Source organism: Hypanus sabinus, chromosome 2, assembly GCF_030144855.1.
Source record: "Hypanus sabinus isolate sHypSab1 chromosome 2, sHypSab1.hap1, whole genome shotgun sequence".
Taxonomy (NCBI): Eukaryota; Metazoa; Chordata; class Chondrichthyes; order Myliobatiformes; family Dasyatidae; genus Hypanus; species Hypanus sabinus.
Window position 1 is genome coordinate 130456246 of NC_082707.1, and position 15686 is coordinate 130471931.

The 15686-nt window shown below is 43.3% G+C and overlaps 1 protein-coding gene across 5 annotated transcripts in view; it reads right to left on the reverse strand.

Moving 5' to 3' along the window:
* The window catches only part of LOC132383862 (spectrin beta chain, non-erythrocytic 1-like), a 319162-nt gene that overhangs the window by 45908 nt on the left and 257568 nt on the right, over positions 1-15686 (reverse strand). For 3 of the 5 annotated variants that reach the window (XM_059955064.1, XM_059955068.1, XM_059955081.1), the window contains exons 31-32: positions 14691-14812; positions 9305-9383 (exon numbers count right to left, since the gene is read on the reverse strand). In XM_059955064.1, coding sequence (XP_059811047.1) covers positions 9305-9383; positions 14691-14812 — 201 coding nt within the window. The remainder of the gene's footprint in view (positions 1-9304; positions 9384-14690; positions 14813-15686) is intronic. The other 2 variants (XM_059955073.1, XM_059955089.1) reach the window with 1 other exon arrangement.

Genomic DNA, 15686 nt, shown 5'->3' on the forward strand with positions numbered 1-15686 from the left:
AAATACAAGGAGCACAGCAGAATGAATAACAAAATCATAAGCAATTCAGGAGAGAAAACTGAACAGTGCGATTACATGTGTATGTGCAACCAAATCAGGCTCTGGCAGCCATAACTAATAACAGAATATACTAGAAATAGTCAGCATATCAGGCAGAAACTGTAGAGAGCGAAAGAGTAAATATTTAAGGTTAATGACTTTGTTTTGATCATTTCTTATTGGGGGGAAAAGTCATTAATCTGAAATAGCCACTCTATTTCTCTTGCCACAGATGCTGCCTGACCTGCTGAGTATATCTCCAGCATTTTCTGTTTGTATTTCAGTTTTTCAGCATCTACAGTTTTCTTTTTGTTTACAACTGTTAAAATCAGAGAATAAGTTTGAAAACACTATCTGGATGAGTTTATACCCTCAGTTCCCAGGCAATATTACAGTCTGCAATGCAGTCAGCAGGATAATGTTGTGTTGTATTAATGTTTTGTGTTAAACACAGCTTGCTAACTGAAGCTCACATTAGTGTTTCAACATGGGAGGAATTTCTGTTCTTCCATTCACACTCAGTGAGGAGAATAAAAGTACTAAGCCCATTTAATTAATATTCCATAATTAATCAAGTCACTCTCTTCTGGAATTAAGAAATCTAAGACCAAAGACTAATACTAGAGAACAGACTAGACAACAACACGGTGATAAGAAAAGGAGAAGGGTGGTTAAATAATTTGTGATTGAGGACACTGACCAAAGTCAAAGTTAACAAGCCTTAGTAACAAGCTGATAACTCCACATATAAAAATTTTATTCTTATAGTTAGACTTCCAAGATGCAGAGACTATTTACATAATCCCATTTCTGTAATTTCATTAGGGTTAAAATACCGACAATAATTAAAGAAAAAGCACAGAGATTTCATTGACGCATTGCTTCTTGATATTTTTCTGTCAAATCTGATTGTGAAGCAAAGTAAAAGTTTAAAAAACACACACACACCTCAATCGACCCACAACCAATTCCTTGTAAGAAAACTAATTGTCTTTTTTGCATCACTGCCAAAATTAGGCTTTGTTGTACTACCATCTACTGGTTGATGAGGAACTATCGAATATTTTAATTTTGGCCAAGGAATTTTGCCCTCAGGAAATGTAAAACAATAATGGCAATCTTTCAGTTTTCCTTTGAATATTTTTGAAGCTGGTAGCTGAATAAATGCTTTACTTGTTTTTGTCTGTTTATTCCACTATTTATATATGAATTAACATTATAAGTAGTTCTGTATGTATCGAAAGTAATAGAGATATTGAAAAGTAAGGCTGTAAAATCATGAAAGACACAGTGGAGTTAAAAACCATCATTTGAATCCCAGACTCAGTCTACACCACATTTGTTCACCTCATCATAAATCTGTACATAAAGATTGTGATCTGAGAGAAATTCCTGTCCCAATGTCATTTTATCTATCGGTACTGAAAAGATGAAGACCAGTGTTGATAGTAATGAAGGATTGTGGTAGTAATCCATGCATTTATATTTAGTGATAACCAAGAAATAATTATTAGACCATTTATCTAACTCTAAATTGAATAAGATTTAATTTAACAGTGAATATACAGTATTTAATTTGCAACTTTCTATGTACCTTTCTAATCGCTGGATTGCAGAATGCTCATATATGATGAATTTTCTATTGCTATATTTAGTTTAGAGATTCAGAGTATTAATTGATACTTCAGCTGAGTAAAGCACACATGGAACACAGACACTGCCAGATTGGCCTGTTTCTGTACGGTAAATCCCACTATGATTAGCAGCTGTTGTGGAAGTTAAGGTCTGATCAAGACTTTGCTGAATAAGCTGATTCAGCCTGATCTACGTTACCCATGGAGAGCGAAACTGAGCTGTAAAAAAGAAAAGCTTTCTACGCTTGGTTATGCTGTCATTTGGTGAACAGTTTGGATATAAACCTATATGGACACTGGTTAAATCAGGATCATGTTTGGCTTCAATGCCTTTTGTCCTATCAAACATCCAGTTTGATGTACTTGAGTAAGGATGCCAGCAAGGAATCATTTACTGGAAATTCACACCCCTTCGGTAAACTCATGATATTTTAAAAGCTATATACTCTTCACTTCTGAAATCTGGTTTTATTGACAACCATATATTGCTACCAACTAGCAATACATTTTAAGCACAATATTAAAATGTATGGGGAAATGAAGTGCATTGAATTAAAGAACTGCAAAAAGATTGGATTTGAGTTCATTTTTCCATTTTTTTTAACTAAAAAATTGGGACCACATTTCTTTACATGGATCTCTCACAGTAAATTTCCATCTAGCAGATGACCTTTGGACAATTGACCACTTTAATGGCATTAGCTTTAATGCAAGTTATTATCAATCATCACACCATTTCTACAGGCTTGTGTGTCTTATTGTGGTGAACTATAAATAAAGTGAAGTAAAATCAACCTTTATAAAATAGATTTAGACAGGGTTGGATAACCTCGATTCATTTCCCTTATGACACACAACAGGTTCTCTCTACAATTTAGCACAACTGAAAGATCAATAGTAAATGAGTGAGCTGGAGGTACAAGAAACAACAAATCAGAGAAACCACAAAATCACATTCAGGACACTTTTTTAGCTGGCAGATCAACTTTAATCCAGCCTGACAGATGGCAATTGCTCAGGAAGGCAATTGGAATTGATCAGCAAGTAATTTACCTCCCAATGTCCTGCCTTAATCCCTCTGTCTACAAGGTAGCAGAGACACCAGTCCTCCTTCATTTCTGCAGGATGTGATTTTCACACAAGCTGAAGACAACACAAAGAGAAACCTAGACTTGGAGCAGAAGTAGCCAAAGTATGATTTTTACTTTCTTCTTTGTCCGTGGAAAAGCTGAAGTGCTCCTCGGTAGAGATCATAAAGAGCACCAAATTTCTTGGTGTTCACCTGACGGAGAATTCTCACCTGGTCCCTCAACACCAGCTCCATAGCAAAGAAAGCCCAGCAGCATCTCTACTTCCCGCGAAGGCTGAGAAAAGTCCATCTCCCACACCCCCTATCCTCACCACATTCTACAGAGGTTATATTGAGTGCATCCTGAACAGCTGCATCACTGCCTGGTTCGGAAATTGCACCATCTCAGATCGCAAGACTCTGCAGCGAATAGTGAGATCAGCTGAGAAGATCGTCGGGGTCTCTCTTCCCGCCATTACAGACATTTACACCACACACTGCATCCGCAAAGCAATCAACATTATGAAGGACTCCATGCACCCCTCATACAAACTCTTCTCCCTGCTGCCGTCTGGGAAAAGGCACTGAAGCATTCGGGCTCTCACGACCAGACTATGTAACAGTTTCTTCCCCCAAGCTATCAGACTCCTCAATACCCAGAGCCTGGACTGACACCAACCTACTGTCCTCTACTGTGCCTATTGTCTTTATTGTACTGCCTGCACTGTTTTGTGCCCTTTATGCAGTCCTGGGTAGGTCTGTAGTCTAGTGTAGTTTTTGTGATGTTTTACATAGTTCGGTGTAGTTTTTGTACTGTTTCATGTAGCACCATGGTCCTGAAAAACGTTCTCATTTTTACTTTGTACTGTACCAGTGGTTATGGTCGAAATGACAATAAAAAGTGACTTGACTTGACTACAGATTCTAGCTTCTTCTGCCCTGATCCCCTATACACATACACACACACACTCATATGTGTATCATTACATTTTTCACTTATTTACTGGCATTCATTTCAAACTGAGGTGTCTGATGAAGCCAACGTGGGAACAGTAGAATCTACCACAGTTTGGAAGTGATGTGTTCCAAAGAATAAAACAAAATTCTCAGCACCATCATGAGTGCTTCTCCTCCAGTTTGAGCAGTCATGGGTCAGAGATTCCCACAAGCTGGTGAGGATGATACACTTCCTTGAGGAGGTTTTGAGAGCATCCTTAAATTGTTTCCTAAGTCCAGCTGGTAATCTCTTCCCATGACTGTCAGAATAAAGTAATTGTGCCAGGGTCTAGTGATGGGCAGGGAAATGACATGATTTGCCCAACTGATTTGACTGAGTTTAATCAGGATGTGGAACACAGAAATGTTGACCTGGGAAGGATATTGACTATGCTTTCCTTATTCTGCCAGTGGATTTAGAAGATTTTGCAGAGATAGTGATATGGTACCTTTCTGGTGCTTTGAGATGCCTGCAGTAGGTAGTCCATTTCTCAGAAACATATTGAGGGATTAGGTAACTGCTGGTCATATGACCATGAGCTATTGTGCCAGGTTTCAAGTCTTAATCTTTAGACACACTTTTCCTTAGTTGATGCAATGGTGAATTTCATCATCAATGTCTGTCTCCATTGAGAGGTGGCTCCTGTGTCAGGAGAAGTAGCCCACGGGTTCCAAATCTCATCCTGGACCTTCATTATCTGGCAGCTGTGTTGTTTAATAGATGCAGGCTGGTTGAGCATGTTGTTTTGTTGTGGTTCTTCACTTCTGTCCATGAATGAGGCAGTAATGACTTGATCTTGGTCCCTGAACATTCATATAACGGCATTATTATGCCACTTGATGAATGAAATTGGAGTGATCTTGGAACTGAAGTTGATGTGATTAGGTTTAGCAATTTCCTATTTGCCCAATAGATGGGTTCCCCTAGTACAGCATATTGACAAAGAAGATTGATTGGAATATTGGACTGATGATGCAGTTTTGCATGATACCATTCTGAACTTAAATTGGTCTGTTGTGATCATAGCTAGCAAAACCAGCAGATGTCAAATGAAATCACATTTGCTGACATGGAGGCAAGATCTTGGAGTTAAAACAGCCCGAGGTCACATTATTAACTCTAGGCATCCCTGACGCTTGTCTCAAAAGCACCCATTTGAATCTTGTTGCTGGTTATAACTTGCCCTTGGATGCTATTGTTATTTCTCTTGAAGCAAGGTAGACAGTACAGTATATGAAATCCAAAATGTTTCTCTATGGATCAAAGGCTTTTTTTAAACTGGGTTTAAGGAACTATTCTGCTGAGTGATGGAAAACAGGCTGAAGAATGCTTACGGAAGTTTAATACCCATTACTCTTTTGAAGAGCATGCCTTTCCCTCTTTCAGTTTCATAGCTGAAGCATCAATATTGATTGTGTACTCTGCTTCTACCATTGAAACTTAGTATGCTCATTGTAAAAAAGAGAACATCTACAGCGTGCATACTTGTCTCAGCCTCATCCCATCATATTGCTTCATGCTCCCAAAATGTAAAATGGCACATTAAGCGATCCTGCAGTTCTGTGGGTTCCCACCTTAAAGCCAGTGGGCATTGTGGATTACTGCTTCAATATCGCACCTCTTTCTGACTGACTTCCTCACTAGAGTGCATTTCACAGATCTTAGGAAGAGCAGAATGCTGCACTTCCATGACCTCTGGATTAGTGACAGACTATTAATTTCTCAAAAGGCCAGAATTCCTGAACTTGTATATCCAAAAATTATTGCGATCCATCCCTGAAAATCTTTAAAGCAAAGTACAAACGTGCATCCCATTTGTATTACTGAGGAACAGCTAAGCAAGTCTGCATCTGATGGTTTGTAAAGGCAGAAGGATAATGAATACAAATAACATTGTAATTATTATTAATTTCCCAAATAACCACCAGATTCTTGTTCCAATAACTCTTGCACTAAGTCTGTGTGAAATGAACAAACAGGAGTGCCAGGCAAAGCCGTTTCTCCAAAATCTTCATTGTTCCTTGTCATATTATAAAAATACAAGCAGAGCCAGCGATGATAATGTTACTTGGTTAATCTGGAGCAAAAGCCATCCCAAGACAATAGACTGTTATGCAAGACAAAGCAAGGCAGACTGAGAGCAGGAAACCAAAGGGTACTGATTCAACAGGAACTGTGGTTGCTATGACAAGTCTCATTACAAAATATGAAGCTATTTCCATCATGGTGTACAAACGATTTTTAAAAATCTACACTTGACAATTACTCTATCACACCTATTTGTACCTACCGATTCAATCAACCACTTTGGCGTACTATCAAAAGCATTTCATCTGCATGAAGTACAGTACATTGATCAGCATTGGGTTTGGAATGGAACAATTTTCCATATTATCTTGCAGGAATCACTAATTTAGTTGTGTTAACAAAAATATCCCACAGACAAGTTTCACAGAGAGGAAAAATAAATCTTCTTGGACTCAAGTAACCTTTAAAGCTGCAGTATCATTTCCCCTTCCCCTCAATCAATGACATCTTCAACAAAGCAAGCCCAGAGTGGTAATGGAAATTTCCTCTGGTTGCTCTGAACCAGTGAAGACAGAAACAGAATTTGATTGATTCATTTTGACATAATATCAACAGAACTGACAAAATGTGAAATTTTCAAGCTGCATTCATAACATCACTAATGCACAGCAACCAAAGGTAACTTTGCTCCCTCTCCCCATTTATTAAAGTCATATATATATATATTTCCATTCAGACAGGAATCGCTTGTACTTGGCCCAGTTTTAAAGTAACACCACAAAGATCACCATCATCATTCTTAGATACTTCAGATATATCATTGGAAATTAAACAATAAAACATGAAAGGGTACTGAAAGCTTTAGTTGTGCAAATGTAACTATGGAAACACTACTCCAGTACCCAATCCCAGAAAAATGAATACTGCAACTTTAATCAGCTGTACACCTCCTTTTTTTTTAGCAAATTGATTACCAATCTGCTCTTAAAGAATCTCATAATTTGACCTCCACTTTGTGGACACTACCAAATTTTGGATTAAAAAGATGCTGAGCATTGCAGAATTCTTATTGAAATAGAATTATAAAAATATGACATAAATGCTCTTGACAGGTTTTGATTGGTCTCCCTCAGTTAATGCCAGAACTCTGTTATATCCATGAGGCACTGTCCCATGTGGATTTATAATCATAGTCAGTTGCTGCGTCCTTTAAGTGGAAATTCCTGCTTCATCATTAACATTACTTGTGAAAGCTATTATTTTCAGTTGAGGTAGCAGTGAAGGTGGGGTTAGTGTCCTTATTTTTCTTTCTCTGCCACATAAGCAAAATGCAAAATTCACCTCCATTCAACCACGCGCCAGACACGAATGGCTGACTGTCTGGTGTGACATGCTAAAAAAAACCCCTCCATTCAAGCAAGACACAGTTCTTTTATATTCCATTGTTTATATTTTATATTCCAATGTCCAGAACTCCAAATAGAGACATTCATAACTCATCGGCATTCCTTAACTTCACTCTGCATGAGTGAGAGCAAAGTCTGCATTTCTGAGGATGCCCGTGCTAATATAGAAATCCAGGAGACACAGTTTATGGTTCAGTGCTTAGAGGCAAACTTCATGGAGATCAGATTGGGAGGCTGTTCCTGGGAAGAAATTGTTTTTGTTTCCCCTTGGCTTTATGGTTACAAAAGTCTGAGGTATTTTTCTCAGCATGAACGTTTAGTTGATAAGCTCTGCGTGTAAAAATACTTTTCAATGAACTCTTGGTAAAACTATGCATGAAAGGGTATGGGAAGAAGGCAGGAGGATGGTTGTGAGTTGATGGGCTGAATGGCCTAATTCTGCTCCAATGTCTTATGGTCTAATTGGAGAAACACTATTGCAGATATTTTACTTAAAATTTACATTTTACAGTTCCACTTTAGTCAAAGGAATGGGATGAACTTTGAGATTTTTTTTCAAAATTATTACTAAGTGATGAACTGTGTTTAAAGTGAGTTGAAGAGCTTAGGAGGTCTTTTATTCATAGATTTTCAGTTGTAATTTTTTGTTTCTTGTATTTTAAAATTTGTTCTACATTTTTACTGTAAGTGGGTTTATACATTTACATGATTTAAATAATATCATAGTTTAGAAACAATTAGCTTGACAACAGCCAAACCGCTTAGAAGTATTTCCAGTATTTGGCTACTTTGTCAAGGTCTGGACTTAGCTGGCTGCAGTCTTTTTCTCCTTCCTTTGGGGGGGGGGGGTGCTTGGTCCAGCCATGCACCTTTATCCCCTCTGAATGGAGCTCCCAATTGCCACAAGTTTTGAAACTGAGAATCCTGCATTTGGGGGACATTGTTTTCAGCAGCACAGCTGAAGTGGGAAAGCCTGGTCTTGGGAGACCAGCCATAGTGATCACTGAGACTGTCCCATCAGGTCATGCGCTGGGCATCACCACCAAGCATTTCGAGCAGCAGTTTTTGGAAATTCCCTGTAGGAGGACAGTGAAATTAATGGCAGCAGTATTTCAAAGGTTAACAAACTAAAGTCACAAATCCTGCCAGATTTCATTGATGGCTTCTTGCCTAAGATGCTTTCTGCAAGCTGTTTTATAAATTAAGGCAACTGCTTAGCACAACAGTAGAGACAAAGTGCCCTGTAGCCCAAACAGGTACTGTATGGTGTCACACCCGTGACTATTGACATGCTATAGCTGGTGCAAAAGAGGGCTGCTGTCCAATGAGCTTTCTTGTGAAAGGGGGTAAATAGAGGTAATTTACAGTGGACATTTCCTCCCTCATTCACAGACTTCGGTTAAAACCCAACTGATTGGCAGATATTTTCCTGCCATTATTGTAGGTAAAGTAAAAAGATGAATTATGGAAATTGATTTACAAAAGTAAAAATCCACACAGAGCAATAAAGATCTAAGTGCATCATGGATATAATACAGGCACCACACTTTGTGACCGTTATATAGAATTAACTCAAATTTTATAACCTCTGTGCATTCTCATATACATATATGAAATGGAATAAGATACACATCACGTATATGAGAAGGCTATGCATTTGGCTAGAGCTGCTCTAGGTTATGTTTCCACAATGATGCAATTTACTGATGATATTGTAAATTTCTTGGGGGGTGCGTTAACTTTATTATTCATCATACACCCAACTTCAATGGGTGGAAATTCACCTTGGATGGTAAATTAAAGCAGGCAAGAATGGAACTGAATATTAGACAGAGAACATAATGGGCAGCTAGGGCTTTGGCTACCAACCAAGACAAATTCTTGTTCTGAAGGCATCAGTGTCCGATTCAGAGAATCATTCTTATTTATTTTCATTTTTAATTTTTATCACTGCATGGTCATCATCTTTTCTTTAAATTTTAAAATGCTTTTGTGGCTGAGGAAAATAGGTGAAGGATTAAAATAAAGGAAAAACCGGGACAACAAGAGGGGCTGAGAGAGGATGACGGTTGGCACTCTAGGTTGCCTTGAAACGATGAGAACTATGACAGAATTTAGATTGGTAACTGACCAGTGATGGTTCTTCTGTTACCTGAGGGGTTATTTCTGCTGCCTTCTGAACTTCCATGTTCCACCCCTCTTTCTGTGCCCTAAGGGAAAGGAGAAAGCATTATCTATCAACATGGCTCTGGCACATTTCTATTCTGTGTTTTTTGTCTGAAAAGAAAATAAAGAAAATTAATTTCAAAAGGTTAAGTGCTTAACATCTAAATACAGTAGAATTGATCAGATTTTAGGAAAAGTTCTAATTCAGGCAATTGGGATTGGTGTACATGGACAATAATATTGGCACGGCCATGGTAAGTGACAGGGACACTTCTGTGCTTTACAACACTATGACTTGCTTCAGTGACATAGTCTTATAGAATACTGCTGGGGGGAAACAGGCCCTTTGGCCCATCTAGTCTGTGTTGAACTGTTATACTGCCTAATCCCATTAATCCGCACCCGGACTATAACCTTCAATACCACTCTCACCATGTACCCATCCAAACCTCTTAAATGTTGTTATCAAACCCCATCCCCTACTTCTGCTGGCAGGTCATTCCACATTCTCACCATCCTCCGAGTTCCTCCTCAGGCTGCCCTTAAATATTTCACCTTTCACCCTTAACCTATGAACTCTCTCCCAATCTCAGTGAAAAAAAGCCTGCTTGCATTTATCCTACCAATATCTCTCATAGTTCTGTCAAATTTCCCCTTATTTTCCTCTTCTCTAGGGAATAAAGTCCTAAACTTGTGGCGACCCACTTCCCAGCGCACTCGAACCGGCTCACAAAGCGGCGTGCGCTGGCACTGAGGACAGTCCCAAGGAGGGCACCAAGCCTGTTCCACCAGCAAGGGGAAGAGCCCGTGCGCAGGACGGGACTGTGAATATGTGCCCTCTACAGCGTTCCCACCCAGGGAGGGCGGGAACAGGAAGGCTTCAAAGTGAGGCCGCGAAGTTTGAATAAATCTCTTTTGCAACTGCAACTCACCGACTGCATGTCGTTATTTCAGCACTGTGTAGCACACCGCTACAATTGGTGACCCCGACGGCCCAAACAATATTTGGACCGGAGATGAACGACGCCGCATCTGTTCATGCCGTTTTGTTAAAACTGCCAAGCTTCTGGATGCAGCGACCTCACCTATGGTTCCAACAAGCAGAAGCCCAATTCCACATTCGGCAGATAACCGTGGATTCCACACGTTACTACTACGTGGTGACCTCCCTCGACCAGGAGACAGCCGCCCAGGTTGAGGAGTACATACAGTCGCCCCCGGAGGATGGCAAATACACAGAATTCAAAGCCTTTGCTCATAAGGACTTTCAGCCTATCACGGCGTGAGTGAGCTGCCTGCTTACTGCGCCTGGATGGTTTGGGAGACGGGCCGCCATCAGCTTTGATGAACAAGATGCTGGCCCTGGCCGGAGGGCACAAGCCCTGCCTCATATTTGAGCAGGCGTTCCTGGAGCAACTGCCTGAGGACATATGCCTGCTGCTGTCCAATGCGGATTTCAGTGACCCCCGGAAGGTGGCAGCCCAGGCAGACGTGCTGTGGAAAGCCAAGAAGGAGAGTGGGGCGTCTGTCACACAGATCACAGCAGCAAACCAGACCAGGCCCAGCCACAGAGCCTGCTAACCCCAGAGGCAGGAGTGAGAAGACCAACAAACAATGGTGCTTCTACCACCAGCGGTGGGGCGCAGAAGCCCACTGCAGTCGCCCGTCCTGCAAGTTCCCGGGAAACGCCAGGGCCAGCCGCCACTGATGGCTACGGCAGTTGGCCATCGGGATAGCCTCCTGTATGTCTGGGACAAGCAGTTGGGACGCGGCTTTTTTGGTCGACACTGGAGCCAAAATCAGCATCTTACCTCCGACGAGTTACGACACCCGCAACAGAGAACCAGGTCCCACCCTGAGGGCCGCGAACAGCAGCACAGTAAGGACCAATGGCACCTGTACGGTGTGGCTACAGTTCAGCTCCAGCCAGTTCACATGGGCTTCACACTGGCCGCCATAGCCCAACCGCTCCTGGGGGCAGATATTTTGCGAGCTCACAGCCTACTGGTTGACCTGCAAGGGAAGAGACTGGTCCACGCCGAAACTTTTCAAACGTTCTCCCTGGGTGAAGCCCAGTTGCCAGCCCCACACCTAGACTCCATCACCCTGTCCGACAACGACTTCACCAGAGTCCTGGCGGATTTCCCATCAGTTCTGGTGTCGCAGTTCACGGCAACCATGCCCAGACACGGAGTACAGCACCACATCCCGACCCAGGGACCACCCCTCCATGCCCGTGCTCGAAGGCTTCCACCGAACAAGCTCCGACTGGTGAAGGAGGAGTTCAAGAGGATGGAGGAATTGGGGATCATACGGCGGTCTGACAGCCCATGGGTCTCCCCCCTGCACATGGTGCCCAAAGCAACAGGGGGCTGGAGACCATGCAGCGACTACTGCAGGCTGAACGAGGCTATAACACCGGACCGCTACCCTGTGCCACACATTCAGGACTTTACAACAAACCTGCATGGTGCACGGATCTTCTCCAAGATAGACCTCGTCCGGGGATACCATCAAATCCAGATGAATCGGGACGACGTCCCCAAATTGGCAGTCATCACCCCGTTCAGCCGTTTCAAGTTCCACTGCATGCTGTTTGGCCTGAAGAATGCTGCACAGATGTTCCAGTGGTTAATGGACGCGGTGGGACGCGACCTGGACTTCGCTTTCATCTATTTAGATGATATCCTTATAGCCAGCAGTAGTCGTCAGGAACATCTGTCCCACCTCCGTCAACTCTACGCCCAACTGAATGTATACGGCCTAACAATCAACCAGGCCAAATGCCAGTTCGGGCTCGACACCATCGACTTCCTGGGCCACAGGATCACTAAAGACGGGGCAACCCCTCTGCCCGCTAAGGTAGACATGGTCCGCCACTTTCCCCGACCCAGCACAATCAAGGGCTTGCAGGAATTCGTGGATATGGTGAATTTCTACCACCGCTTCCTCCCCTCAGCAGCCCAAATCATGCGCCCCCTGATGGCCCTGATGTTGGGTAAGGGCAAGGACATTACCTGGGACGAGGAGTCTGCAGCCGCTTTCGTTAAAATCAAAGAAGCCTTGGCAAATGCCGCGATGCTAGTGCACCCCAGAATGGATGTCCCTACCGCCCTCACTGTGGACACATCTAACATGGCAGTAGGTGGGGTGCTGGAACAACTCATCGAGGGTCGCTGGCAACCCCGGCTTCTTCAGCAAACACCTGCGGCCACCCGAGCTCAAGTACAGTGCTTTCGACCGGGAACTGTTGGCGCTATACCTGGCAATCCGGCATTTCAGGTACTTCTTAGAAGGTAGGCCCTTCACCGCGTTCACGGACCACAAACCGCTTACCTTTGCGTTCACAAAGGCATCCGACCCCTGGTCGTCCCGCCAGCAGCGACATCTGTCCTACATCTCTGAATACACGACGGATGTCTGGCACGTCTTGGGAAAGGACAATGTCTTGGCGGACGCCCTCTCCAGACCTAACGTCCAAGCCAGGGGGTAAACTATGAAGCGCTGGCAGATGCGCAGCAAGCAGACGAGGAGATCCCTAGCTACAGAACTGCAGGCTCTGGTTTGCAGCTCCAGGACATCCCCGTAGGCCCTGGTGAGAGGACCCTACTCTGTGACGTAATCACCGGCCAACCCCATCCCATCGTCCTGGCAGCCTGGTGGCAGTGCGTTTTCAACTCCATTCACAACTTCCATCAGGTCAACCGTCCGGATGGTAGCCAACAGGTTCATTTGGCACGGACTCTGCAAGCAGGTCAGTGAATGGGCCCGAACACGCATGCACTGCCAAACAGCCAAGGTGCAGCAGCACACGAAAGCTCTGCCACAGCAGTTCTACCCCACCCACCGGCGTTTCGACCACATTCATGTGGATATCGTGGGCCCCCTGCCAGTGTCACGTGGAGCGCGGCACCTCCTGACTATCATGGACCGGTTCACAAGATGGCCAGAGAGGGTCCCGCTCACCGATACCACCTCCAAATCCTGCGCCTGAGCACTGATTGTAACCTTGGTATCTTGCTTTGGTGTACCAGCCCACATTACCTCCAACAGAGGCACCCAGTTCACCTCCAGCCTGTGGTCAGCTATGGCCAGCCTTTTGGGGACACAGCTACACCACACAACTGCCTACCACCCACAGTTGAATGAACTAGTGGAGCATTTCCACCGTCACCTAAAGTCGGCTCTCGTGGCCCGCCTGAAAGGGCCTAACTGGGTGGACGAGCTTCCCTGGGCCCTGCTCGGAATCCGCACGGCGCCCAAAGAGGATCTGCACACCTCGTCGGCCGAGTTGGTGTATGGTGCATCCCTGGTCGTCCCAGGAGAGTTCATACCAGCCTCAAGGGGGCAAGAGGAAGAACCCGCAGCAGTCCTGGACAGACTACGTGAGAGACTCAGCAACCTGGCCCCTGTACCCACTTCACAGCATGGGCAGAGCCCGACCTGCGTACCCAAAGACCTACAGAACTGTAAGTTTGTGTTTGCACGATGGGGCGGACACCGGACACCGCTACAACGGCCCTACAAGGGGCCGTTTACGGTGATCAGAAACAACGGGTCAACATTCGTGCTGGACATTGGGGGGAGAGAGGAGGTTTTCACGGTGGTCCGACTCAAACCGGCCCATGTGGACTTGGTGCAGCCGGTCGAGATTCAGGCACCGTGGCGCAGAGGCAGACCTCCCAAACAGAGTCCGACCCAGACTGAGGACATTGGGGGGTGTATCGCCGGTTCTGGGGGGTTATGTGGCGACCCACTTCCCAGCGCACTTGAACCGGCTCACAAAGTGGCGTGCTCGGTGTAAAGCTTCCACGTTCTTCCTATAAGAAGGAAAACTGAACTGAACATAATATTCCAAGTGTGGTCTAACCAGGGTTTATAGAGTTGTAACATTAACTCGCAGCTCTTGGACTCAATCCGTTGAAGGGCAACACACCATAACAACCCTATCAACTGATGTGGAAACTTTGAGGGATCAATGGATATGGACCTCAAGATCTGTTCCACCAGACTGCTAAAGATCCTGATATTAACCCTGAATTTAGCTTTCAAATTTGACCTTCCAATGTGAATCACTTCACGCTCTGCAATGTAAAGGGTGTGCCTCCTTGAAGCTACTTCATATAAGTGACATTATCCAGAAAGAGATGGGCTCATTCAGCTGGTGGGCAGTAAACCTACATTGATCCATTTTTGACAGGAGGAGGCAAGTCAAAAGTCATGATTTGGTTTAGAAATGTCATCCTCAACAGAGCTACAACCAATTTTCCATACCTAATCCTTTCTCTGCATTCCTTGACATCAATTTCTGCAGAAACTACAAAGTTGTCACCCGAAATATTAACACTCACTTCTCTTCATGAGTTGCATCGGGTGTTTTTTGCTCATGATCTAGTTGTGCCTCAGGCTGTGCTTGGGCTTCCTGGCTCTGCCTGGCAGCTTCTTGTCTTTTCCGAATCTCCAGTAACTCCAACTATAAGACAGAAACAGCATAAGTGTATATCATATTGATTGTTCTGCAAAGTCACAAAAGAACTGATTATGATTCGAGAAAAATACCAAAGGCATTGCAGGAAATTCTTTGGTATAAAATTATTTTCATTATTTTACACTGGACAACAAATATTTTGGGTATTTATAATTTGGATTTTAGGTTGCTGATCATGAAATTTCACAATCACACACCATTTCTTTTTTTGAACTCACCTATATTTGTTATTTTAATTCATAATTCAAGTCAATTATAATCTTGACCACAATGTGTGTTGAAGAGTTTTCCATCTTCCAAGCATGCTTAGGCAGGGTAAATGATGCATGGTAGGACAGGTTATAAGAAAGGCTATAAAATTCCACAAAGGATTTCAATAGCTGTTTCCCAGAATAACTCTTGTCAAAACTAAGGAAGCCATCTTTGTCAGTCCACAAATGAAACAGGTCATCAATGATAAGCAATTTGAATAACTTCTAGTGGAACTGGAGAAAGTCAAATGGAAGCCATTCAAGGATACTGTTGAAAATTTTCTTGCCAACTACAGTGCATCAAACTACATGAGGCTGGATGATGACATGCTTCAAGCATACTCAACCATGAGTGCAACATGTCACTAAAGATTCATTCCCTGCATTCCCATTTAGACTTCTTCCCAGCATTGAGTTTGTGGAGAAACTGTATCAGGGCAACTAGAATCCATCAATACTGGCTGATTATTGTTGGACACTTAAGCAAGAAGTCTCAGATATTGAGCACAAATGAAAATCATCAAAAAAAAATTTTTGGCTTTGTTGCACTATTGCAAAGTGTCAGCACCATTATGCAATTAAACACATTATATCCAATAAAAGTAAAT